Source organism: Anopheles arabiensis, chromosome 3, assembly GCF_016920715.1.
Source record: "Anopheles arabiensis isolate DONGOLA chromosome 3, AaraD3, whole genome shotgun sequence".
In the NCBI taxonomy this organism is placed as follows: Eukaryota; Metazoa; Arthropoda; class Insecta; order Diptera; family Culicidae; genus Anopheles; species Anopheles arabiensis.
Genome location: NC_053518.1, coordinates 60,382,730 through 60,410,384, shown reverse-complemented (window position 1 = coordinate 60,410,384; position 27,655 = coordinate 60,382,730). Strand labels below are relative to the sequence as shown.

Sequence of the window (27,655 nt, the reverse complement as noted above, 5' to 3'; positions counted from 1 at the left end):
CTATCAGTTTTGTATCATCGTTTTGAAAATCGATAACATTTGAGAAAAAATAAAGATTTTGAGAAAGTAGCGATCAATACTTAATAACTTCAATTTCAGTATCTCCTTTCATGCCATATGTCAATGTTAAGGTCGAATCTAATTTACTTAGAAGGTAACCATTTTTATATTCGAATTCGTGCATGTTTCGCGTGCGGAGAGGCGCCAGGTTAAACCGAAAACATATTGCTAAAACGGGGATGGAGGGGCGTTATAATAACCCTTTAAAAGCTTCTTCGAGTCTACAGGACGGTATCAGTCGTGTGTTTGTTTCAGTCGAGTTCAGGTGCTTCGAGAAAGGATTTATACTGTGCCCTATCAAAACATGGAGCTCCACGAATCAGTGATGCAATCTAATGGTGTCGTTATCTTCAGGCTTGTGCTAGCCTTCTTTCGCTTTGTGCTGGTAAAGATGTTCGAGAAAACTTCGATTGCTTTTCTCAGCCTGGTGGAGGGTTTGTCTATGAAAGGAACAGCCGAAGACGATGTAGCAACGTTCGATCAGCTTTCGAAGCGTTGGTGGGAACCGAACGGTCCCATGATTCTGCTACATCGGCTGAACAAGCTAAGGTAAGATGCCCACAGTAGCGAACTCCTGCAAAAGTACTAACCATTAAAAAAAAAATCGAATCATTGCAGAGTACCCATGGTTGTGGAAGGCCTCATCAAGGTGGGCAAACTCGATCGTAAGCAACGGTACACGACCGACGCACTGAAAGGGCTCAACATTCTGGACGTCGGTTGCGGTGGTGGCATCTACGCTGAGGCACTTGCAAAGCTGCACGCGAACGTGGTCGGCATCGATCCAGCACGCCACCTGATCGAGGTAGCGAAAGCGCACGCCGAGGCACAATCGGACATCAAGGACCGGTGCCACTATTACGAGCAATCGATGGAGGAACATTGGCAGGGTGCAGCTAACAAGTACGATGTTGTCGTGCTTTCGGAAACAATCGAGCACGTGGTAGACAAGAGTTCGTTGCTAAAACACGTTGCAGAAGTGCTGAAACCGGGTGGATCGGTATTCATCAGCACCTGGAACAAAACGAGCTGGTCCTGGCTGCTGGCGGTGGTAGTGCTGGAGAATATTATGAAGCGACTGCCAAAGGGTTCGCATGATTACGACAAATTTGTTTCGCCCGAGGAAACGGAGGCAATCTTGGAGGCGTACGGGTGCCGCACAATCGAGCAGAGACCGTTCTATCTGAAGTTCTGGGAAAGCGAATGGGTGTGGGTACCGTTCAATCAGCTAACGTACGCATTGCATGCGGTTAAAGGATAGACTGGATTTGATCGACACGTGCAAAATGGATAAAATGAAATTAAACTAATTGCAGACAATCGCTAAATATATCAAATCAAATAACATCAAATAACGTAACGTTTATTCATTTCCGTTATCAAAATTAAAAAAAAAATCTATATAAAAAAATGCACAATGCTCACCAATCGAACTTAAATGATATTGATCGTTATGCGAGATTTTATTCGTTATGACAGGTATTTATTTGATTTGCTCGTTACGCGAAAAACTCTTCACAAGGGGTACTCGTTATGAAGGTTCTTTGTGCATGAAATCACGGCACTGTAATGACTTAATTTCAATCAATTTCAATTAATTCCTTAAAAAAGTGCACCCAACGTTCTACAACTAATTCCCTGTTGCAATTCTTTAACCCCGTTATTAATAATTCCTTTTATTCACGTTCATTGATGGAATAACAGATTTTCCTCAAACTTAACAATTGTAGGTAACTTACAGGGTTTATAACCCAATAAACAACTGTCCACATGCTTAATACAATGTCCGATTTGGAAAACACACGTTTGTTGAATCTAACCGTTTGACGTTTGTAAAATCGAAGTCGATAATTATTTCAATCATGTGGACAGTGTACAAAAGCGGGTTGTCGTATTAACAAGTGGTGGACAATAGAAGTGTGCCAAAGGAACCAGAATCGTACGGTAAACTAGAAACAGTCGTGTGAATCGCTTTCAAGGGAGAAATGATAGATTGTCAATATTGGCTTACTTTTCATGCGATCAGATCAACGGATATTTTGTAGTTCTGTCGATTTTCGAATAGTTTATCAATGCATAGTCTTTACAGGTATTGCTGTTTGCAAAAGAATGAAACAACTGAAATCACGTTCACACCAATAAACGACTCGGTTCACTCACGTTCACATAAAATAACCAAAATGAACACCTTTAGTGGACAATAGTGATTTCTTAACCGGGCATTGTATTAGGCATGTGCACTATTGTTTAATGGACTGTGAAATCCTGTATTGATAATGCTGTTGTGTCTCTCAATGTACTCTAATGCCATTTTCTAGATATTTCCGACAAAAGCATGACATTTTTATTCTAGCTAGCCCGGAACATCAAAATCCGGAACAACTTGGGATTTTTACGGATACCACAAAACATAAAATTTTCAAAAAATAAAAACGGAACTGTCCCTTTCAATAAGGTGCGTCTGATCAGCCTATTTCACTCTTTTAACCTTTTTGTATTCAATATTGATGAGCAATTTGCAAAATGAAGCGCTAAGGAGGTTATCGCTCATTCGATCGTTCAGCTGACAGACAGCAAAAACCTGTCTAGACAGTTCATTCATTCGTTTCTTCCTTGCGCAATTCAATGAACTATTTTCAAAAATTGTATACCATAGAGTGAACTGCTTAGAGACCATCCAAGAATTATTACGTACCGCTCTAAGAATGAACTGATACTTTATTGCAGAAGGGAAGAGGACTCTATAATATCTATTACTCTATCAACTACATATTATACTAAACATCCACGGTGCCCACCGCAACTACTTAATTTGCTTACCGTTAAACTCCCCAGTGTATCAAGTACGCCAGACTCCGGTGGGCTGACATTGTTATATTCATGTAACTGGACGACCCAGCTCATAAAGTCCTTTTAGAGTGTGCATAAGGACAGAGGTGGCGTGGTAGGCCCAAGTTGAGGTTGCAAGATGCCATGAAGGCTGAGATAGCGGATTAGGACACTACAGCATCAGCAAAAGAAGTAAGTAATTAAACAAGTACGCCAAACCTCCATCAATGAAATGTAGAAACTTTTCTTCCTAAAATGTCATCATGTGGATTTTAGGTGTATTAAAGAGAAGAACATTAGCGGTACATGGCGGTTGAATGAATTGATATTTTGTATTTTAATATTACTGTATAAGCTTAAGGTTATTAGCATATTTTAACGACGTTATTCCAATCAACCCGGACACTATCCCGCAGCTGAACGGTCTATCCTATAGATGTACTACTACGCACTGAGATACTCTCGTCAATTTACAACGTTGTTTCCTTTGGGTACGAAGGTTACCATCTCACGTCTGACCTTGATCAGCAGTTACGATTTCAGCAATGAACCGATAAACATGTTATAATTGTCAAGGAGATTTACCGTACTAGCTAGATCTTTACTTTAAACCATTTACTAGAATAGAATATCTACATCTTCGGTATCAGGCATACATAGTAAACGGAAAATCACATGAGTCGAACGATTGAGTTGTCTCTTTAATATATGGGGATTGATCGACAGTTTCTATTTTTTAACAGTAAGAATAGGCTTTACTAGCTAGCGTTCCGGTGTTAGATCGTGTGTGTGAGTGTGCGCGTGTGTCCGTGCAATGTCTGGGCACATGTTCGTACTCTCGCTTCTGCCTCAGTGACGAACCGCAACACCGACTTCTAATAAATAAATTAACCCTAATTGCACTCATCGGTGTTGCGAGTTCGGTACGCGTGACGCAGAATCTTAGATAACGTCGAAACTAACAACGATCGCGACATCACCACGATCGCCACAATGATGAACGTGGTACATTTGATGAGTTGATGGAACACAATTCACGACGATTGCCTAACGCGCCGTGGTCCAGATTGAATCTAATTTGCCAATTACATAGCATAGCGCGGGGGTTAATCAGTACATAGGGAATGAGTCATTTTGAAGGCTAAATTTAAAATTCATTTCTATACAATTTATGCTTTACGACTTATCATCGTAGAACAGCTAAAGCGTGATATCGGACCGGATGTTTTATCCTAAACATTGCGGTAATACCACGGAAGATAAATTAAGCTATGATAAACGATATCTAATCGATCTACAACCCCTACATAGGGGAAAGCAATCATTAAGCTAGTCGGTAATGTACTATAGAACGCATCGTGCCTAGATTATCGTAACCGTAAAGAAGCATCTGATCGAAACGACCACCACGCAGACGTCCAGCTGCTGATGGTACTGATGATCGTGGGAACTAGCAGTAAAGTTGCGCTGTGTAATTGACTCCAACTACTGCTAGACGACGATGAGTACATCGATGGACATTTGTTTGATTTATAGTAGTCTTCGCAGTACATCTGAGAAAGTGGTAGAAAATGGTATATTCCAATTAGTGCTGAACAGCCATGACACAATCGACACTTTCAACACACACGCACACATACCTTTATTAACGTCGACGACATCTTGTCCAAGAAACCGCGCGTGAAACTTGCCGTATCATGGCCGCACGTATTCCTCGCGGCCGATTCCGAACAGTCGAGATACTCCATAAAGGAACAGCACACCGTTCGCACGTCATCCTCATCCGTGCGGCTTGCCGTGCGATGGTTCCGATGGCGCCGTTCGTGCTGATGTTCCCTTGACTCCTCCAGGGCCGTCTGTTCCTGCGCCTGGTGCTGATGACCGTGCTGGTGCTGATGTTGGCGGGCCTCGTGCTGTTGCGACTGTTGCGTTATGAGTGTCACGGTGTGATGGTATCGCCGCCCGCACACTTCGTAGTCCGGTCGCACCTTCTGTAGACAGGGTGCGTGTGAAAGGAACTCGCGCTGGTAGTCACCCTCCCGGCAGAGGTCTCGCACGAACTGGTGGGTACCGTTGTACAGCTTGTTGAAGCGGTTCCGCTGCTCCAGGGTCATACAGCGTCGCGTGTAGCTTCGTATGCACTGCAGACCGTTGTTAAGATCACTGAAATGGTGTCAATCAAATTGTCACAAAATATAAATACTTGTTCCAAGTAATTTGATAATTCCTGTAAGAGAAGACAATATAATTGTATTTGTCTATGCCATCATTCAAAACCTTTCAAACGTGCTATTTGATTGATTTCTCAGTTAGCGAAAGCTCATTATTCGTATCATTCTCTCAAGATCTTCGATTGAATAGGGTAGTTCAACCATAATATGCGAGCATTTTTCGTACGAGTGATACAATTGATAAATTTAGTCTCCCGATGGTACTACGTGACCAACCGTACTTGTGCCTAATGAAGCAGAACGAACACAAGTACTTCCCACGACATGGGTTGTAAAATTGTAAACGAGAATCAAATTTATGAAACCCCTAAAAGAATGATTCGCATAAATACATAATGTACATCTGTATGAGGGGTAACAGGACCAGCACGAAAAAGGCATCCTCAGACTAACTAATCTCGTTGGGATTACAGCACGGACTTTCCTCCTCGCATCGTGCATCTGGTTTTAACACATTCCAACTAAGAAAAATCTGAGCACACTCTCAAACAACCTGCAATGACACTTTCGTGTTAATTGCTCTTCGGTACATCCAACGTAAGTCTCCCTCAGTACCACAAGGGCTTGATGATTTATGGGCAGAACAATGGGCAAGATTTAACTAACGGAATATTGCGGAGAGATAGAGAGAAAGAAAGCACGGCACGAAAGACATGGACGAAAAAAAAACGTAACTACAATTTATTACCGGAACGTAAACTTACGGGCATATTTTATCCAGATCCTCCTTTTTCGTCGCTATGGACAGATCCGTCGTCGATTGTATCACTTGGAATGGGCGGGCACACTTGGCCAGCTCCTCCTGGCCACAGTTTTCTGCCCGTATTCGCGCTAGACTCACTGTCAGTGCCAACGATTATCAGGAAACCGCCGTCGTTGTGTGGTTACGTTACGTTACGCGATGAACGAAACAGGACACCATCAGCCCACGAAGGTGATCAGCACACAGTCGGTGCAGGTTGGTGGCCATGCAAAAGAAAGCAAAGAAAAGAGAAGGAGAAAAGAAAATTAGAAATTGAAAGAAGTGGAACGAACCAATTAAAATACACGTCAAAATATAACGCTCTAAGAGTGTAAATTCGTCGGAAGGATTCTTCCTTTCCTCCACGCAGCTCAACCACCTACCAACCCGTTTGCTCGGGTTGGCACTTTGCTCGTCTCTCTGCAACGCTGCCGGTGGTGCGGGTTGGAAAGTTTTTCAAATTAAAAATTCATTTTCGAAGCGGGAATGATTTTTCCCACCAGAATATGTGTGGTAGTAGCGTTATCGGGTCGTGCTGGACGTCGCCTTTTAGTTTAGTTTGAACGTTGAATGGGAAAGGGAAAAACATGGTAACAAACTATGCTGCTTTGCTACGCTTGACCACGATTTGATAGAGAATTTCGCGTTCCTTTTTTCTCGACCTCACTCTCACTGGAAATGCAACTTTGGCATCGATAATGTGGCGTTTTTAACCGAACGCATATAATAAACGGATGGACGTTGGGCGAGAGCAAAGAAATGAATGTTGCTATCCAAGTTTCTGTCCCAAGGATGGGTTGGGGTGGGTAAAACAGTTTTGTAAAACTTTCATTCCCGACTCTTGGTTGGGATAAAATTTCTCGGAAACCGTAGCAAAAAAACGGAAAGAAATGTATAAGTTCTTGCATTTTATGGCATCGCGCGTTGTACAACATGACGGGTTGGGTTTTTTGTGCAGAAAACTCTTTACTATTGAAATGATGGTGCCTTATCTGAACTTATTGACGCCTTCGAGTTGATGCGGTCGTGGCACATAACAAAACAAAAAAAATATCTTGCAATCAGAGTAGCAAAGATCATACTCTATGATTAATGTTCATCTGATCGCATCCGGCGAAAGGGAAATCCCAAATTACACCAAATCTTTCAAACTTATGAATCAGAGATTAAAAATACATTCCTTGGTTTATGCGACGCACGTGAAGAGAAGCACTGTGGAAGGAATCAATGACAAATAGCATATAGAATAATTTATCACAGATTTATACGAGGACAGCATAATTTGATGTAGAACAAGTTTCATGGTTTTATTTCTGGTCAAATCTTTGCAGTTTGTTGTAGGAGTGATAATGAGTTGAAAGTGCAAAAATGAAAATTTGTATTGAATAGTAAAAGAAACAATACTTTCCTTTCATTGTTTTTAATATATTTTATATATAATCAAAAAATCTAATTTGCTAACACAAATAATCTAAAATACTTAAAAAGTGCTATAATCAAGTATTTATTAAAGACACCCAATAAAAAGCATAAAGAACAATTCGGCAATGAACTATCAAAGAGCCTGGTTTAGTTATGAGAGTGCCGTTGTCTTTTACATTAGAACATATTAAAGCTACAGTCTCTTAGCAATGATAACCACATAGACAACATCTACAAATAAAAACCAAATTTTAATCGCCTTTTCAAACCCTTCCCCCACATTGCTGATCATTATCAACTGTTTATGTTGCCTACCGCGTTAATTTAAACCGACCACAATCATTGCTTTTCAATTAAATCTCCATTTTCACTTTCCCTTATCTTCCGCAATCAGCCCGTTCCTGCACCGTTTAAGTGCGCGCGGTCAACCCCAACACCTCAAGAATCCTGAGAATTGTGGATTACGATTATCTTTCGTTGCTTCACACCTTCCAACGGCGGTGGAAATAATGGCGCAACAAATGCAAATGAATCGCAACACTTCACGCGGGAATTACCAGAAGGAAAGCGAACGCGAACGTACCCCGGGACGGATCGTTGCGACCCGATAATGTGTTGCATTATAATTTGCGTGCGGTTAAGGTAACAGGTAGGGTGGTAGGCTAAGAAGCGCGGACAGAATGCTTCGTTTGCACGTGCAAAAGATGCTATCCTTTGGGTGTTTCCTTTAGCTTCAATTTGGTTACATTTTCTTGGTCGTACTCGTTTACTTACTCTGCAGCGCTTAGAGTGTCGCTGATGAACGGTGGACATTTTGCTTTCGGTTTCAGTTTCGGTTAGGCAGCCTGTACGCCGTTTGGTGATTACTGGAATATTTTTTGTGACTGGAGTAAATTATTTTTTACCCTGCTTGTATCTCCCATTTCCCAAAAAAAAAGTCTTTCCCCCATTTCCCACATCTTTAAACCTGTTACCATTGCAGTTACTTTTGCAAGGGATCATGATCCCTGTCTCCAACCCCTGACATTCCCGTACGTCCGGCTTAAGCATGCTGCTATCATTTATTTAAATTTTCGCAACAATGCCCCAGCAACGTATGCATCCAGTACATCAGCAGCAGCGTTATGCTCTGGGCCGTCCGTCCGAGGAAGGTGGGTAGCTTGTTTTCCCCCATCCCAAAAATACCCTTTCCTTCAGGGCGTAGCGTATGGGCCATGTCCTTCGGTCGGTGCCAGAGCGTCGATCTTTCGGCTTTCCATTCGGACCGGGAGTTGTTTTTTCGAAAAGTAGTAATGGAAAACGGCCCGCTTTGCAGCGATGAACTGCAACCATTATTAATGAATATTCAGCACGAAACACGGCGGATGCACCCCACGGGAAGTTGTTGGCGAAATATCGGCGCACCCGTCGAGCAGTGTACCTGTTCGGGGAATACAACCCCCCAAAAAAAGGGAACGCACACACACACTCACACCGAAATGCGAAAAACCACATACATCTCTGGGAAAACTGTGAATGCGACGAATCGCAGGTTGAAATGTGCCCTCAATATGGCATATCCTTGCCAGGCTGGTGCATGCTTGGGCTGCCCTGTTAAGTGTGTTCCGAGCAGCAGTGATCTGCGGCAATTATGGGAGCTTCTGTCCACTACTGTGCCTCGCGATGTTTTGCACCTCTCTGCACGAAGATGAGCGGTCGTTTGACTTGTGCAGTGGAGTAAAATTAAAATCATGCGGAAATTTAATATGCAATATGAATAGCACAACCACACATACAATATAATGGCGCAAACTTCTGGACTGCTCTTGCAGCACATACGGTCACATATCCCCTGCATAGTTGTTGCGCTGCCCTTTTTCAGTTTCGGGAGGTACATAAGCGTGGCAAATGTCTGTCTAGCGCACATCACAACGCCTCGCCGCCCTTAACGATGGTCTAAAGTTGGAAAAACATGTCAAGCGTGGGAAGTTCTTTCGATGGAAAATGCAACTCGCACCGGAAACTGGAAGGGCTTGTTGCTGTGTGATTTTCAATTACCGAGCGGGTTATAAGTGGATTAATGTATCAATAGCTGTGGTGAGATTTTAATTACTGAAACCGTTTGATATAGCGTGCCAACGCTATTTGAAAGTGGACACATAAAACCGTGCATTGATGCGCACATATGTTTTGACCGAAGGACCATACGTCTAACCGGGTACGTCAATGATTATCCTTTTGGAAGCTTTTATTGAAGCTTTGAAACCTATCAAGTGTGTGCGTTGGTATTTTTTTCTTGATGCGATTCCATGGTCATGCACTTTTATAGTTTTTATATGCCAGTCATAAATAAGTATTACCTGGTAGTGTAGAAAAATGAAAAAAAAAACCATATTGGCTTATGGGTGTAAAAAAGGGAGAAAGGGTGAAAAAGGACAGTGGAATACGCTTTGAATTTATTTTGCTTCTCATATTAAATAATTTAATATCCGCTTATTTTAAATAAATATGAATAGAATAAATGAGGCTTACGTTTATTACTATTTTCAATTACGAAATCCATACAATTGCAGACAGTTAAAAGCCTAGTAGCAAAACAAGGCATCGGCTATAGTAAAACCGACTACATGTTACGGTCAGCTAGGCCTTTTTTACGACAAATGGAAAAACAAGTGACGAAACACACATTTGGTTCTAGATTCGGAAAGATGCGTTGGATCCTACAAGGCCGAACATAATCGATTCCCAACCGGACCGTACCAAGGATGTTAGCTTTCCAGCTATATGGTAATTCTAATATGTGTTGGCAGCCTATATTGTATGGGTAAGCATAACATTATTCCTCGAATAATATGATAAAATTTCTCGCCGTTATTTGAAATTAATCTTTGCTTTAATATATTGATTTAGATGAAATTTCGATCAGCTGTGAAGTAAATTCAAAAAAAGAAATGAATACATTTTGATGGCAAGATTGCAACATCATATTTTGAATATATCTGCTGCAGATACTCTAAAGTTGCTTAAAAAAAGAAATAAAATTTATTGCATTTACTGTACTAAATACTAAATACAAATACTGACTAGTTATTTTCACAAAGTGATGCATCAATCAATTAATCAATAATTACTTCAATCATTTACTTTATTTCAATATGATGACCGGATACTGATAATCCCGAAAGTATTGTAGGTCTAACAAAGCAAGACATTTTTTCTTCTAATATCTACGTAGATTTTTCGTTTATGGCTAATGGTTAAAATTCTATAAATAAATTCAAAAAAATATGTATATAATTTTTACACTAATTATAGCCTAATAGCCTTCTGGCACATCATATTCATTGGATTGAATTTCCAATCTGAAGAAAAAGCATTTTCGACACATCGTAATAGCGCTACAGCTGCAATACAGATTCATCTTGGATTTGCTAAAAAATATATAAAATCTCCCCCCAAAACAGGAGCTCATAAAAATCTAATCCATCATAACGCTGACATCAAACACAGTCCCAACACCGTGTTTACGTTTCACGGGCCGGTGGTCGCGGTGTGTGCAAACCAAACACAAATTCTAATCATTGCTATCACTTTTTCCCTGTAAGCAAACAAACAAGGACACTACAATTTCACATATAATGCCGCTGGCACCGGCCAACCGCAGGAAGGGGACCGTTTCGAAAACCTGTACCGAGGTCATTAGTGTATGCCATGCTCATCAGCTCATCTGTTTGGAACATAATCGCCCACTCTCGTGGCCAGTGGGTTGGTTAGCAAAGTAACCAAACACAAACAGACTCACATACATACACAAGCCATTGAAGCAACGCGTGCATTGAATAACGTGCCGGCTTCAGTTCATTTGATTTCGCTTAAAATATTACCAAAGCTGGCAGAATCAATCGCGTGTGGGTTTTTACGTTTTCCTTATCCCTTGGTCGTTTGATTCAACTGGCGGATGAAGGTGATCATTGTTCACTGAAGGGCAGACATAGTCACGCTTTGCGCTGGATAATTTTGCATATTCAACGCCAGCGTGCTAATGCACGAATGATGAGAGAAAGTTGCGAGGTGTTGCAAGCGGGCCAAGGAGTGCAGGAGTTTGCAATTGAATCGCAAATCACGCAACCATCGTCAAGGGACAATTACAACAAACTGATCGAGCGTGATTTGCCTTGTACCAGTTCCTCCAGTCCCATCCTGCAGTTTTCCTGCTGTGTTCAGTGCTGGGAAAGCTTTAATATGTTGCTTCGACCAGCCACAATCGCAGTTCAACTGACCACAAAGTTCATCCTTTGCATCGTTGCACAAACACAAACATCGTCCGCACCCGTTCCTCGGCCCTGCTTGGTTCTACTACTACTCTTTGTTTAGCCGGTGGAGCAACACACAAGGCAAACATTTGCACACGCCGTCCCGGTATTGAGCGGTATCGAGAAAATCACGATGCCTCTCATTTTCCTTACCCCTTTTCAATCTCCATCACGGTTGAAAAGGTCCTTTAGCAAAATTCACCCTGACGGAGGATACTTTTACAATAGCATCAGTAGAATTTAAATCAATTGCTTGCCATCCACCGCAAACAAATCGCTCATCACGCGCAACGTATCATCCCAACCGGTGCATTTTCTTTGTCCCTGCTCTGGCTCAGTGATACACAGTGATGGATCTTGTGGACGTGCTTTTGTTTTTTCTATGCTTCAATCTGGTGCTATGTTATTTTTATTTTGTGGCTAAAAAGTCTTTCAGAAAGCAGCGCACAGCGAGCGCCTAGCTTGCCGGTTGCCACTCCACCATTCACATTATGCGGTGTTGCTTGTGCGGCTGAAACGGACACCAACCATTGCGGTTTGCAATCGAACAGCAAAACAAACAAACGGTTGTGGCTGTTAAATAAATTTAAATGCAAGGATACTGCTGCTACTTCCGTTTCGCTTCAAAACTGTTCAGTTCGGTCGGTGCGGCTCGCCGTGGCAGCATTACCGGTTCATCCCGGATAATAACAAGCACAGCAGGTAGGAAAGTCAGAACTGACGCAACCTGTGCGATGCGATTAAACAAGCAACCACCGTCCTAGGTCAGTACGCTGTTACAGGTGACCCTGGGAATGGTTCTAACCACTTCAAATAGCATTTTGGAAGAGGGGACCCCGGAGCGACTGGGGACAGGTGGACGGCAATTTGAATTCCAGGCACAATTTGCGTGAAAACTTGTGCAGCTAACCTACACTGCAGCAGGATTTTGTTTGTCTTTCCCCTTTTCGACTGTTGCCAGCTGATGGTGGTGTAACGTGGCCGATGCCGTGCTGCGGCATTTTGGGCTACGCTTGTCCTTGAAAATAAAAGTTTTGCCGTTTTCGGTGTGAATGAGGTCGGCTTTCCATTAGTGGCGTGAATTTGAATACCTATAATACGCTTAGCCACATTTAGTAGCAAAAAATAACGATTGCCTCTTCAGTTGCAATCCTTTGCAATGTGCGATTTGATCTATATGGTGAGTTACAAACCACTAACGAAACAAAACAAAAAATCAACTTTGAGCCACAACACCACAATCTAATTAGGGTCGCAAACTCCGACTTGCAATATTTATGATACGATGGAGAAAACTCCATTTCACACCTTCCGATATAAGCGCTTACCTGCCCTCTCCACAACACCAAACATCAGCAAAAGAAATAACGCTTAAACGTAACCAGCGTTTTTGTTGTGTACTGCTTTTTTTCATTGCGTTATCTCTTTACCTCTTCGTGCTGGCAAGGATCAGATACAGCTTGACTTAATCCTTTGCGATGCGAAACGACTTCACGCCCGCAAAGAAGATGCGGCGCTCAACCACAACACCTCGTTGTGGGGCCTACATTTAGGCGCAAGCGGTGAGTGGCAGTCGCGTGCAGGGATAATGAAACGAAAGATTGCAACCAAAGCGTGTAGCGTGGTTTAGTGGTGGCAGGAAGGTAAAAGGAACAGGACCGTTTTAATACCGACATTTCATTTTTTCCCATTTCCTTCCGCTTTTAATTCTAACCGGTTCTAGTTCTTTTTTAGCTTGAAATCCTCATTTTTTTTATTCGCCCTTTGCTTTCTTGCATAAAACATGTCCGGCAGTGGGGACGTTACAGTGCGACGGCAGAATAAAAAAAAGCTTAAACACAAACTAGAAAACTTTAGCCCGACGTCCCTTCCGTTCCTGGGGCCTACCTGTGTGAAGGACTTTCAACTAACGGGATGGATATGTTTTCTCACATTCTGCGCTCATCCGGATCGCTCGGTGGATCGGCGCAAAATTGGCGCAAACCCTGCTCGGCTCAACTTCCGTCTAACCAGTGTTCAGCCAAAAAAGTGGAACGGTTGCATGTTAATCGCTTTTGCCCTGGCGTAAACCATTTCCGTTTTGGTGATTATGGTTTATCCTTGGTATTCATTGTGCTCATTCTCACTTGCTTCAACGTTTTTTTTTTGTTTGGTTTCAAACTCGAAGACAACCGGTCGGTGCGGTCTGGCACACAGACAAGCCTATTACTTTGAAACTTTGCAAAGTTGCGACGAACGCCGCACAATTGCAACAAAAAACGGCTCTTTTTTCACCTCAACTCCCATTTAGTGCCCAGTCACGTCGATTAGCTATTCATCACCACATTTTGTTTTTGGGGTGGAAGCACCGGATATTTGAATTAAAAAAAAAAAACACACAATATTCAAACGAGGTGCATAAATAACCGTTTTTTGTTAATCTTTAACCTTTAATGAAGCAGCGTAATTTGTAAAATGGTACCTTTATAGCTTAAAATTAATTTTGTTCAACCCATTCGTGCTACCTCTCACCGCATACGGAAGCATGTGGATTTATGTGGAAAAATAATCAAATTTACTAACAAAGCAAGGAAAGAAACTGTATCATCTGTCGAGCACAGGGTTTTCGGTTGAATCTCGGCACCCCGGAAGAGGCAAAACAGAGCCGGAAACACATGTGGCTCACTACACCGGCAGACGGATGTACATGTCGACCGAGCGAACTCACCGGCAGGTTGCCCTCTACTCAGCACGGCCACTTTTCTGCCATTTCTTTCGCAACTCTTCTTTCACTGGTCTGGATGGATTATCCTTTGTCGTTCTATTTTCGCACAGCACAGTGGCTGGCTATTCTCCTGTATAGGTGATAGGGCTGCTGCCACAGTAGCGCAATGGTTCTACCCGTACCCGTTTGCTGCAGGTGCAGGATGTAAACTTAATGCATAAATTATTAATTTGCCACATCATGTGAAACGGTGGGCCAGTCCGAAGTAAAGCGAGCCGGTCGGATTCGGACCGTCAAGGTGTCGTTGAGGAGCAAATTGCAACGAGAATGGCCGCTTTTGGGGGTTTATGTCACAGCCTAGATTCTGGTTTCAGTTGTTCATCTTCATCTCCCCTCTTCTCTAGCCCTCTGTTGCCTTAGGCACAATTTTAACTGCCCCACAACGGTTTAGGTTCTGATTGCATTGCAGATAATAATCTGTGGCGGGAAAGTAGAGAAAAGCCTTAAATAAGCTGCTAATTTTTAATGTTTTGTGTGCACCATTGTTTGTTTTACAAATGATTCTTGCTAATTTTTAATCCTTCCATGAAATATGGTGGTTTCCATGAAAAATGAACAATATTGCTTGTTTTTAAAGTAAATAAATAATTTCATTCCATTCCTAAACTTTTTTAACTTCATTCAAGTTAGGCATAATAAATTCCATAAATAAAACAATTTCAGTTAACATGGTACTGACTCTTATTAAATTAATATTAAGTTAACTTAAGTATTCCACTAAACAACTTTAATATAATAGATCAATACGTATTTTATGTGCAGCTATTCAAACATCCCAAGAATTTCTTCCTCAACTCAGCCATACACCGCGACCATTGGTCCATCACATGGAGACGCCTGGTATTTTACCGCATGTCCTTTCTATTCGCAATTTCTATCCCTCCCTCCGACACCCAGCACAGAATCTAGCTACCACTGAATGGTCACTTCAATCGTAGCTTAATCATACCTCACCCCAGCATTCAAACAGGACCGAATGTCGACCAAAGTGTACACGAATGTACGCTGTTGTGGGATTATTTCCAGTTCGCAGCAACATTCCATTTCCGACACGCGAACAATTCAAGCATGCGATTAATTTGTAGTAATTTCAATCTAATTGTCATTAGCTAGCATCAAAATCCCCACAGGCACATCTGTCAGCGGAAGGTGGCACTGCTGCCGTGCCAATTGTACCATATTGAAACGCTTAGCATTGCCAGGCGTTGGGTGCACCCATTATAATCGCACACGAAGTAAACACACGTGTAAGATGCTGTTTTCCCACTTGTTGACACCTGTTACGTAGCTATGTAGGGGGTTTCACTTTTCTTCACCGGTGAGAATTATGGTGTAAACGTGTGGCTTGCTGGCCAGCTTACGATCGGAGCTGGGGTTTATGTGCATTAATTATCTTCACGATATGTATAATTCCCTGATCTATTTCCGATTTTCCGCCAAGTGGCTTAAATGGAAGCTAAAAGGTGTACGTAACAGGCTGAAGGTGTATCTCAATGAAGAGCGTTTTTCGGACGAAGGCTATAAATAGTTCCCATTACACAAGGTACTCGGTAGGTAGGAAATAGAACGCCACGTGGTCAGTTAAAAAGCATCAACATCGTTACATCCATGCAGTCAATTGAATGGAGTAGATTGAATATTTTACACGCTATTTATCATCATTTCAAACGTCGGTACGAGCGTTTTGACATGGAAGGTGCACTTGCTCTCATACTAGCTCTTAAGCATGAAAAAGGAATGGAAAAATATTGCTTCTCACTATTCATTGTTCTTCACCCATCGCGGAAACAATGAAATGAAGCTTGTCTACGTGCTTGTTCGTAATTCCAGTTATGAAAAACTATGTTGAAAGATGAAAGCTTTATTTAATATAGATGGCTATAAATAAACTCTCCAACGGTTAACAGATGTCCATTGCTATACGAGAATATTTCTTATGATGGGTTTGTAATTTAATTCAAAGATATTCATTGCATACATGGCATTTACTGTCAGCTGTGAAGAACACCAAAATTTGAGTGAATATTAAACTGCTAAATTATATTCCTTTAAAAGTTGATTTTAAATTGGCAAGGATTCTATATTGTACAATATTCCCATTAAAATATAATTTTTACAGCGTAAGTTGTTTTATATAGTTGCTCTTTGTTATTGTCCATAAAGCTTATGTATGTCCATCAAGCTTATGTCTAACCTGTGCACTATAAGATTGCTTGAAGTTTTACCGAACTTAATGAAACGTAAAATTAATTACTGTGCATCCATACAATGTATCAAATCTAGGTGCTTGTCATGCACAATTAAAAAATAGGCCGCTCCTAATGATTCGCTATCTTCAAAGGCTATAAATACCGCGACAGCGCACGTGCAATGCTGGTAGCTTCTGTTCGTATAAAAAACGAGTATAAATAGTAAAGATCGTTTAATGTATCGGAAGGACGGTTAAATAACTTGTTCTAATCTACAATCAAGAATGTTTTAATCTTCTACGACAAGTAAAAAAAAGTATTTATCATTGACTGATTTGCTATTTTTATTCGTCGACAATTCAACTGCATTTGACGTCTGCCAAGGCAATAAATAGATCAATTAGAACAGAATATGCCTAGCAATTGATGGCATTACACGTGCCGCAGGATGCAAAAAATCTAAATAATGCGCAGAATACTACGCGCTCGTGACGTAAACTGTGGCTCGTGAATAAAGGTCACAAACTCGTACTTTGTCCTGTTTCACGACGTAGTCATGGTGTTTACCGACAAGATCAACGTGCTCTGGATTGGTTTGAAAATTATACAACCCTAACCTACGCCATTGATCCGACGTCTTGCCACGACAGTAGTCTCTCATGTGACGATGTCAAAAGCATGTCATCGCAAATAATTTTCCTTTCTATTCGTTATTTTAAAATTCAAGTAGCAACATTTACTGTAAACAGTTTTTATAACCAATCTCAATTTAAAAATAGCGCCTTCATGGTTTTACTCTCGGAAAGTTCATAGATGAGCAGCAAGACAGAGCCGGTTTACTGGGCGTGCTCTAATTTTATCTCAGGTGGTTCTCGCTAGCGTACAGACAAGATGTTCTTGTTTCAAACCTCAAACTAAGCACACTTCAAAGGAGTGAGAGTACCTAGCACGCTCCCCTGGGATTTCAATCAAAACCAAAACAAAGCAAAACTGTCGATGGCTTTTTTATTGCTGTAAGATAAGCTAATAAGCCAGGTCGACTAATTAAGCGTATGAAATCAACGGATTAGCATGACATATCTATCTCAAAGGATTATAATGGTTAAAATGTTGTTTCTATTTGCAGTAGAAACTGAAACAAACCGGTTTAACCATGTGATAGGGGTTCTCGTTTCCCAGTTATCAGCTTTTTGATAGGGGAGAAGACATATTGTCAGGTCACTCACTCATATTTCATCGATAAGGAATAAAAAAATATGCCTTTGCCCGCAGAGATACTCTTGCTAAACTTCCGGGAGTTTGTAAATTGTAAAATGTGAATAGAAATGAAGAAGGGCAATTTTTGTATTTGCTAAAGCTAACAACTCAAACTAACAACTTTTACATATATTCAGACATGTATACATGTTTTGTGAGGTAGATGATTTTGAGAAACTTAGTATTAAGCTATGTAAGCTGACATGACTAGCTGTTCTTCATATAATGTACATGTAATGTACTTCATATAATTTTCACTGAAAAGCGACCACAAGATTAGAAACCCGTCAGCGCATGATTTAAATAATATGCTTTTGATGTATGCGTTGTATTCATTTTTTTGTATTCAGAAGGAATGGTCCAAAAGGCCGAATTGTTACGTAGTATTCAATTCAATATGCAAAATGTTACAACCTAAAAAATAAAATCTATTATAGAACATGCTGAATCGCCGTGGAATCCAAGACAATAATTTATGTGCATTTAAGTCAAAAACTGTTTTTAAGCACAATGACATTTCTCTACATGGTAGGAATAAAGATTGCGATTTAAACTGTGGCTCATGAATCAACATGCTAAGCATTTAGGAATCATTCAAATCTATTTTTTTTTGTTACGGAATTTATGGCCAAACCCAAATTAACTATTTAAACAACTATAACGTTAGTTGATTTTTGTGGGATATATGTATTATACTTGTAGACTATCAAATTTGAAACACTTGTATCTACGATTCTCAAGTATTGCGTACATTCAGCAATAGACCGTACAATCGACACAGATATACACTAGATATCTATCTGACAGAAACCAAATTTTGTGTGACACGCCTGGCTTGTGGTGTGCCGGGTTGTACACTACTGATGATACATCTGCATCACACGTTACGAACATTTTGACCAAGAAACACGAACGGGTACTTTAACGAACTCCAAGCGATTGCTTCGTACCGATCGCTCGAAAGATCGTCCGTCTGCAATGTGCAGCTACCTTCAACTGAACACAAATTCGTACGACGCTCGTATCTAATTAAAGCATCGCCTCTTCTCCAACCCTGATCGCATTTCTACACGCTCTTCCGCCATATGACTTTGCCATGCACGATGCACACGCGGCATGCCGCATCGTAAAAAGTTGTAAAAAGAAGAACACTTCGCGAGAAGTAGGTATACGTCATGTTTCGAACGTACGATACATCGTACGATGGAGCCTCAACCAATCGGACGCTTTGGGGGCTCGCCAAACCATTGCACAAATACATATAAGTGTAAAAAAATTCCACGTGCTGAGGAGGTAAAGTGACTGGCGCTCTACGCAACACACCTGACACGTCCGCGATCGTCCGTCTGGGGTGTACCGGATTAAACTGGCTTCAAGTGGAAAGAAAAATGATCTCACAAATTTCATTGACGTAACGTCAAATTCTTGGGTGCTCCAAGGTCTGGGAAGGGCTGGTAAGGACCAGTGGGAATTCCCCTCTTCTGGGCGTGAGGGTGTACATACGTACTCACTCATTTTTTGGTCAATTTTGTTTTGAGTACCTTCGTTCGTACTAGGCTCTTCCATGTGCTGAAGTGGCCATTGACGTAAATGTGCTCTCACAGTATTAATGGAGAACTTAAAGCCCAACGGAATCACGGGGAGGATCGTCACAACGCTCTCCAAATAATATGCCTGGGAGAGACAAGCCCTCTCCAAAATAAGGGCCTGGAACGTGGCGAAAACCAATGGGGAATTTGATAGTTACAGTTTATTTTAGCAGGTCAATGCCAACACATTGACCTGCTTTACGCACTCGTATAACTACGAGTAGTTCTAGAAACTTTACGTGTACGACGCAGTTCATCTTGAATCATTGGACCACTTCGTGTTTCGAGAATATGGACATGATAAATTAATTCAATTAAGCTTAATTGGAGTAATTAACGTCGCAATTGTTACTTTTTTTGCGGCCAATGATCTGACTGAGATCTTTTTCCGGGTGGAGAAAATGTATTGCAACTATTGAAGATATGAAATCTGCCAACGACTGCTGAACAACGATTGTCAAAGTGAATGTGTTACACTAACTGCCAAAAAAGTAGCAAGGTTACTGTAAACTACAACTTTTGACAAATATATGATTGTCGATGGATCTGCAATTTGCAGCTCTGTTTTGGAAAATTAAACAAATTTATGTGTTAGTTCCTTTGAGAATCACTGTGACCATGATGATGAATAAAAGGTTCGAGATTGGTAGATAATCAGGAAAACGACCTGTACACATTGTATTGACGTCAGTTATCAGCAAGTTTTTGTTCATCAAGTTGTATAGACTCATACAAATTATTCACCTTTTTCTGTATATTCTGATTTTATTGGCATAGCAGTTAAAAAAAAATCACATACACACAGAAAATAATGATTGGAAGCGATTTTAAGAACAAAAACATGCGTGATCATGTCTCATTGAGGAGCAAAATTAGGAAAAAAAAAATTTTAAATTACCCTCCTTCATTCAAGATGTGGCAGCGTTTGCGCATATCACGCCACCCGGGACACTGTCGCGGTTCTATTTTGCAGTCGCAGCAAACTCGTCAAGTGTCAGAGTGTTTATGCACGGGAAGGTGAAGCTGTCCGTTGGCAGTTGGAAGGTTATTTTCAGTTACAATCACTCTTGAAAGCACACTGGGTGCGCATCATACTACGTTTTTGCACAGTGAACAGTAAAATCAGCTACGAAGCAAAATATCCAACACGTGAAACGAAACCCAAGTGAAGAAGGAAGTGATTGTAGATCCGTCAAACAATGCGTATTATGTAAAAAGTGTTGGGAATGTTTGTTTACTAGCACTGTCTTGTCTTTTGGCGCTTTTTTACGACTGAATGGTGGGAAAAATAGATTTTATTTTGTTTGGTCACGCCCGAGCCGAGCTTGTGATTGAACAAAACATTGATTATTATAATATGCAAGAGATTTATTCCTATTACATTCAATCGTAGCATGTTTTACGTTAGCGTGCGATAATATAATGCGCCTTATTGGTTGAGATGGCGATATAAGGGGGCTTTGCCTATTTGACAATGATCTACATTAGCATATTAATGTTATTCGAGTGTAGACACTTGGGCAGATAATTACAAGTCATTGATAGGATTCAACGAATTTAATTACCCTCTCGTACTGTGTGAAACACAGCATCACTTACACGTGACCAAGGCAACAAGCCCTTGTACGAAGTGACCCACCTCGGACCAGTGTGAAGAACGTAACAAGTTTGATCGCAATGGTTACACTATGTACGATCATAACAAATCAATCATGCAAACAAAAGCCACGTGTTGATGAATTGGAGCTGGCTCTCATGATTTTTTTCATACGCATTTTTTAACGAACAACACGATCATCATGAACTTGTACGAGTATAATATGTGGCGATCTTGAATTGTCTTGCTTCCTTGGCCATACACGTTCCGGTCGATGACTTTTTCGAGAAGAATATAGTGATCACCATCGAAACTTGTTTCGTTCAACTACCTGACCATGAATGTGGCCTTTTCACTCCAACTGGGATGTCGGACCACACCAGTTATCTTATCTTTGCCTCATAGATAAAGCGTATTCTGGTTAGACGATATTTGTGAAATGGTTTTGCCGCACTCTGCTTACACAATTTCTATGGAAATTAGCATGTTTTCCTGCAAAGATATAGAATGACGGGGTCCAGAATTGGCTCACTTCCCGATGACTTCTAAACCTTCTAATGACTAAAATCAACGAATGATCTCGATCCTGCGTGCCATCATGACCGACCTTGGCCCGCTGATGCTAAAGCTTCAGCACCGGCTTCTCGGTTCGCTGCGCATCCAACCAACGTATCGGCGTTACGTTCCAAGCGCGCAATGCGATCGTGATCGGCGTGAAAGGTAAACTGGCTAAAAAACGGAACACGCTTACCTAGCCAACGTGTAGCGTGAGCGTCGAGTGGGGCGCTCCGTAAAGTTTTAACCATTTCGTGGTGGTAGTGTTGGCTGTTGGTATTGAATGAATTCCAATGGACAATCGAAAGCTATGTTACTGTTTGTGGTGCAATATTTTTCGAATTCGCAGTGTTTTGCACAGTGGTAGAGGATTGAGACCTTTTTAATTAAATTTTGAATGAAATGAAAATGTAAAAAGTTTTCTTATTATTTGGAGTATAATTTGTAGTACTGTTATGTAAAAAGTTTGATATAATATTTTTACTGAATTTGAAAAATAAAGCTTTCATTTTACTTAAGAATTTCCACTGTGCTTTGTTTGGTGGTAAGTAGCGTCCACTTCGAAAGTACACAACTTGCCTTTTTCAAGACCGCGCTCCGCTGCTTATCGAACGGTACTGAAACCCAACAACAAACGGTTTGCCATACCATTTACCGATACCTGCTTCGATATGCCGTTGTGGAAAAAAGCTGATACCTTGCCGAGCGAAAGTTACACACCTATGTTTGAGCTGTCTGGGCGCACAGAGGCAGTCACGCATAACACACATAAAATAAAACATAAACTAAGCTGTTTAAAGGGAAAAAGGGACTGAGTGCGAATTGCTGCTAGACCGATCAGCTCATAACACAACCGATTGCGCATCATATGTATCTTACCTATGTCTTCATTTCTCGTACAATACAACGTAGCTCCACATCATGGCGTTATAAATGTGTGGGTTTGTGTATTTCGTTGTTGACACAGGTGGAATCCCATTCAGTGACGTCACTGTATCGTACGATTCTCAGAGGGTTGCGATTGGTTGGTTGGTCAAATCCGGCAAAACATTGTGATCATTCCTTTCCGTTTTGCGGTGGGTCGCAGGTTTCTTCTTGTACTGTTCTCTTTAAGTCTTTTATTGGCCAATGACTCGCATTTATTGCCAGCACTCTCCTCAAGCACCCGATACGGTGACATGATTGCATTAAGCGTAGAGACAACTGACTTTGGCACTGTCGATATTGTCTAGTATGTTAGGGACTTAACCTTCCGTAACATGTGTGAACCCTACCGAATAGGTTGGAGCTTAGCCAAAAGACCAAAATTATAAATGATCATCTGTTAGTGTGTGCTATTTGGCATACGTTGTGATGGGTTGTGAAAGCAATGCAAATATAACACATTTTTAGACACAGTCAACCCACACATATAGTGCTTGAAAAGACTGTCACAATCTAAAAATGTTGAAACTCGTCATGCAACCACTTCTGGATTCAGTGCATATTGAAGTGGGCTGGAAGGCTGAAAAGGAAATATTATTCATTCATGAGCTTCGTTGTGAATAAACAAACGAGTTACAGCCATTGGTTGCAGCGCTCTCACCTAAGTAGACACGCTAGTATGTAACATACTTATTTGTCTGTAAAGTTATTCAGTATAATTAACTCTTTTCGTCATATTAATTAAATTTTTATGTTTTCTCTCTGGCAAAATGTTCTATGTTGATCATGTTCGTTGTAATACGGGTATTTTATAAATTAAGTGCCCGGTATCCGGATAATAACCGTTTGGGAATCGCTCCCATCCCAGGCTTGATGGAGCCTATGTGTTTATTAAACGATTCAATTATGATTCAATTATACAATTTTTATCTTGCCATTTTTTTCTAAATTATTCATATTTTTAAATAATGGTTATGGTTCAAGTTCATTGTCCCCCTTGAATCTATATGGCTAAACTAATGCTCTACAAACATTTGTTGAAGAGCGTTGACGCGTCCGCATCGCACGATTGATCAGATGACTGAAGTGATACCTTCATGCAAAACGTAGTGTACATTCTTATCAGTCCTCAATAACCTCAACTCCAACCGTTTGCATCGTGGGATACCCCCCAATACGGTCGTATAAGTTGACATTCAAGTATGATTGATGTAGGTTTTCCTAATTCAATTGTATCGCATGACGTACGATGACTACGGCGATGACTGTGTGATGACGAAACAATCGATCGTACGATCCTTCGCTTCAATTTAATGGGAGGGAGATGCCATTGAATAACTTATCGCCGGTGAATACCTGTATACATCCGTGTGTCTACCTATACCTAAAGTGAATTCGTTGTGCTTCAAATTGTGGATAGATTGTAATATTTACCCAGATATTTGCAGTAAATAGTTCTTATACTTCTAATTAGTCGAAAAAGATCAGTAAAATAACATTCCATATCCATATCGATCCATATTGGTACATCCGATACATTTCGATTAACGTTTAGAAAAAGTCGTACTAAATAAATTGAGCTCCAAAAAATAAAATATATTTAATATATTGAATTGAATTATATATACATATATATATATATATATATATATATATATATATATATATATATATATATGTATATATATATATATATATATATATATATATATATATATATATATATATATATATATATATATATATATATATATATATATATATATATATATATATATATATATATATATATTGAATTTATATAGTTAATGGATGCTTTTCCAATACTAACCAGCTGTATTTAGTTTGACAGTTGGCGGTTGTAATCATGTTAACACTCCATACAAAATCACGCGCAAAACTAGCCTCAAATATTCAGCCTAGATTATGTCAGCTTGAAAAATATGTAAATAAACGCCAATTTGTTGCTAGCGCGATCAGATTAGCTCATGAAGGATTACATTTTCTTGCTGAATGTTAAAACATGTTTGAACCGATATTTTAAAATTCACTAAAGTATTATAGCTCAATTCAAACAGGGATTCGATGGTATGGTAAACAGAAACATACCCCTGTGAAGAAACACAAAGCCATATTCTTGTCCCAATTAATACCTTTGTACCAAAAACACTCCCAGTTCCGTTGGCTGTGAATGAATCTTATTGATTTTTAAAGATATATCCAGGTAGTCCCCAAGATATACGGCATCTCTTATACGTGGATTCGGAGATACGCGGTTTTCTAAATTTGACAGTTCTAGAAGCAAATTGTACGGTATTGATACATCATTTGACAAACACAAAATAATTTCCATTTTGATTAAAATTTAAAAATCTTTCATATAGTTTAAAATTGTAACTTTCAGTCAGAAGCATCTCATTGTTGAAATTCAATATGGCGGAATGCAACACTTTATTCACAAACAGGCTGAATTAATGTTAGCATTAATATCAGATTTTTAATCACCCGACGGGCCTGTATAAATTTTGTCAATAATACCAAAAATGTATTGCAAAATATTTCAAAAGTCTTCAAAAATATGAAATTTAATGAACCGCCTATAACCATGATTGAGCAGGTTTTTCAGTTAAAATTTCTTTTGTAGTCGACATTTTTTTGAAGTTTTTGTGCGCATCAGACGTATTTATGAATTCCAAACAACGCAGTACAATGCCACGAAGCAAACGTTCGCAGATATTTGTACCACTTAACACTCTTCCCCGAAGTGCGCGGATATCACGAGCAGGTAAAGCTTTGCACATGTTTTGAGTCTGCATAAAAAGGTAGGAGGGATAGGATCGCGTATGCAGACGCCATTCGCTGTAACCTTTTTTGACAATTTACTTGGCCTGTTTTGCTTTTCTTTTTTTTTCAAGTGGCTTGAAGGCCTTGGAACAGCTTTGAACCGGATTCCTGGGGGATGTGACATTTTTATCACCTCGTATGTTGATCGTTCGTTTGCAAAGAGTATATACCCAACTGATATGATAATGTGTATTGTGCTGCAGATGACTGTCCGAAAGATAAAGCTCCTGTTTGTGATTAGCACAAACGGGTCCCGCGTTTTGTAACAATATTTCATATACACTAATATAACTGCTATTAAATCACTTACCGGTTATAAAGACTGTGACCAGTAAACATAATCTGTTGTAGAATTTGCTAAAATTGATGGAAACTGGAAGCATTTTGTTTGGTTTGCTGTTTTATTTTCACTGAACACTTTTGCTAGCAATTTATTATCTTATTCCAATCACGTTTTATGAACTCAAGTAAACTGTACTTTTATCACTTTTCACATTTATCTTTCGATCACACATGCACTCACAAATCTTCCAGGATCAGTTGAAAATCATCAACAATTCATGATATTTTCAATCGATTAACGATGCCTGCTTCTCACTAAGCTGCCCGTGTAATGGCCGTTTCCACAAGTTAGCCTTTTATTTTTATGGCTTCTAGTAGTTGAAGGGTTTCACTTATTTGTCGACTCAAACACTCATACGATTTGGAAACGAAACATTCATCGAACTGTGTACACTATTGTTTCGGATAGTAGTATCAGTATGCAATCTTCTAGCGCAGCACTGTACACGCTAGCGGAATAATACGCTGTTGTTGACGAACCGGCGAGCCGTTATGTTTTGAAATGCCTTTACGTTAACGTTTCAGTTTTTATGCATATGGTAGATGATACGCTCGCACCTTGTGTTTGGCACGAAGAGAAACTTCGCTTGAGCAACCTCTCACAACGAATTCTCGGTCGTATCTGAAAAACAGTAAAACATTTTCAAAGCAGCTTGCTCTTACATTAATGTTGATTGCAGATACGCCAAGTATCGCGCCAAGGGTGTCAAACATGAAGGGTGATACATTTTAAATGTAGCAGATGCGTTGCATGCGGTAAATGAAATATTTTGCTTATAATTTTGGAATTCCATAAATTTAGATGTTGAATATGAAAATAAGATTACACAACCATCCACATACTTTTATCTCGAAAAGTTGCGATGTGAAATTATTTGCCTGATTTTTCTTCATCACTACCATTTGGCAAGCGTTGGGTTTGACAGACTTGCCTGACATTTTTTAAGTGAAGCTTGATGCATTATACGTAGAGTGATTTTCTCACACGTTTTTTGTTGTTTTAGTATTCATACTTTGTTTTAATTATTTTGCACAATAACACTTTAAAATTTAATAGTGCTAAATTTTAAAATATTTTATATTATATAGAATACATCATCTTACAAATATATCTTATAATACATATAATGTTATTATTTTGAATTTTCGAACACATAACCAATACAGCTTATAAAAATTAATGAAACAACATATTATTAGTTACGTACAATTGCTAGTTATTAACTCGTCCAGTCTTCCGATTGCAATAGTCCATTTTCAACAATGAGAATTACATTCTAGGAAATGATGATGCAAATGTTGGAATTGTTGAAATTGTCTGCCATTTCCCAGTGTCAATGGTAAAGCCTCAAGTATAAAAGTTGCATCTTTAAAAGTCCACACAGCCAGTAGGATAAATCCAAACTGAAACAATTATTGTCCTATTGTTGGGTGATATCAACTGCATTGGTGGACCATACAATGTTCAACGAAGTGCACGAAGGGATGTATATTTAGATACATACGAAGCCATTGCAATTTGGATTCCCAGTATAGTGCGCACATCCTTTCTGGATTCGCCATATCACGGCGACAGTTTGCCTAGGCAGCAACCATTGTGTCAATCTTAAAAGCATAGGCTCTTAGTTTGAGTATATAAATATGCAAGGATTATGCTTCTGATGACACTTTGACGTGAGCTGAAACTCGCACCAAACGACCATGTTGCGTGTACGGGAGAAAACTCGAGATGTGGACTATAAATTTGCCAGCTTTAGAGCGTCCCGAAATGCATTGAATGACATAAATGCACCACTTTAGCTGTAGGTGCCTCGATGGGCATCTCAATGTCAGCACAACACCGCAACAGTGACCATCCGTTCCATGATAACAAACCCAATGTCAGCCTATAAGTCAAAGGAAAATGGGGACTGTGCCACTTTTGAAAAGAACCTTTCGGTGCAAGAAGCTTGCAAACACACATTAAAGGTAAGAGAATTGCTAAAACAGGTTGAAATCATACTGGTGATTTCAAAAAG

General features: G+C 40.0%; 2 protein-coding genes across 3 annotated transcripts; one reads left to right on the top strand and one right to left on the bottom strand.

The window, feature by feature from the left end:
- Positions 1 to 277: 277 nt before the first annotated feature.
- Positions 278 to 1,415, top strand: LOC120901876 (ubiquinone biosynthesis O-methyltransferase-like). Its single transcript, XM_040310217.1, has 2 exons — positions 278 to 609; positions 679 to 1,415. Exons 1-2 carry the CDS (start codon positions 365 to 367, stop codon positions 1,319 to 1,321), a joined length of 888 nt encoding a protein of 295 aa, XP_040166151.1. The 5' UTR covers positions 278 to 364; the 3' UTR covers positions 1,322 to 1,415.
- Positions 1,416 to 3,192: 1,777 nt separating this feature from the next.
- On the bottom strand, positions 3,193 to 26,270 carry LOC120902231. 2 transcript variants are annotated; one of them, XM_040310799.1, is made up of 4 exons: positions 25,606 to 26,270; positions 5,825 to 5,960; positions 4,530 to 5,052; positions 3,193 to 4,442 (listed from the first exon to the last, which is right to left on the bottom strand). In XM_040310799.1, the coding sequence occupies exons 1-4, from the start codon at positions 25,676 to 25,678 to the stop codon at positions 4,257 to 4,259; spliced, it is 918 nt and encodes a 305-aa protein (XP_040166733.1). In that variant the 5' UTR covers positions 25,679 to 26,270; the 3' UTR covers positions 3,193 to 4,256. The 2 variants fall into 2 exon arrangements, with proteins under 2 accessions (XP_040166733.1, XP_040166734.1); XM_040310800.1 differs by lacking the exon at positions 25,606 to 26,270 and adding an exon at positions 18,617 to 18,695.
- Between the last annotated feature and the right edge of the window lie 1,385 nt (positions 26,271 to 27,655).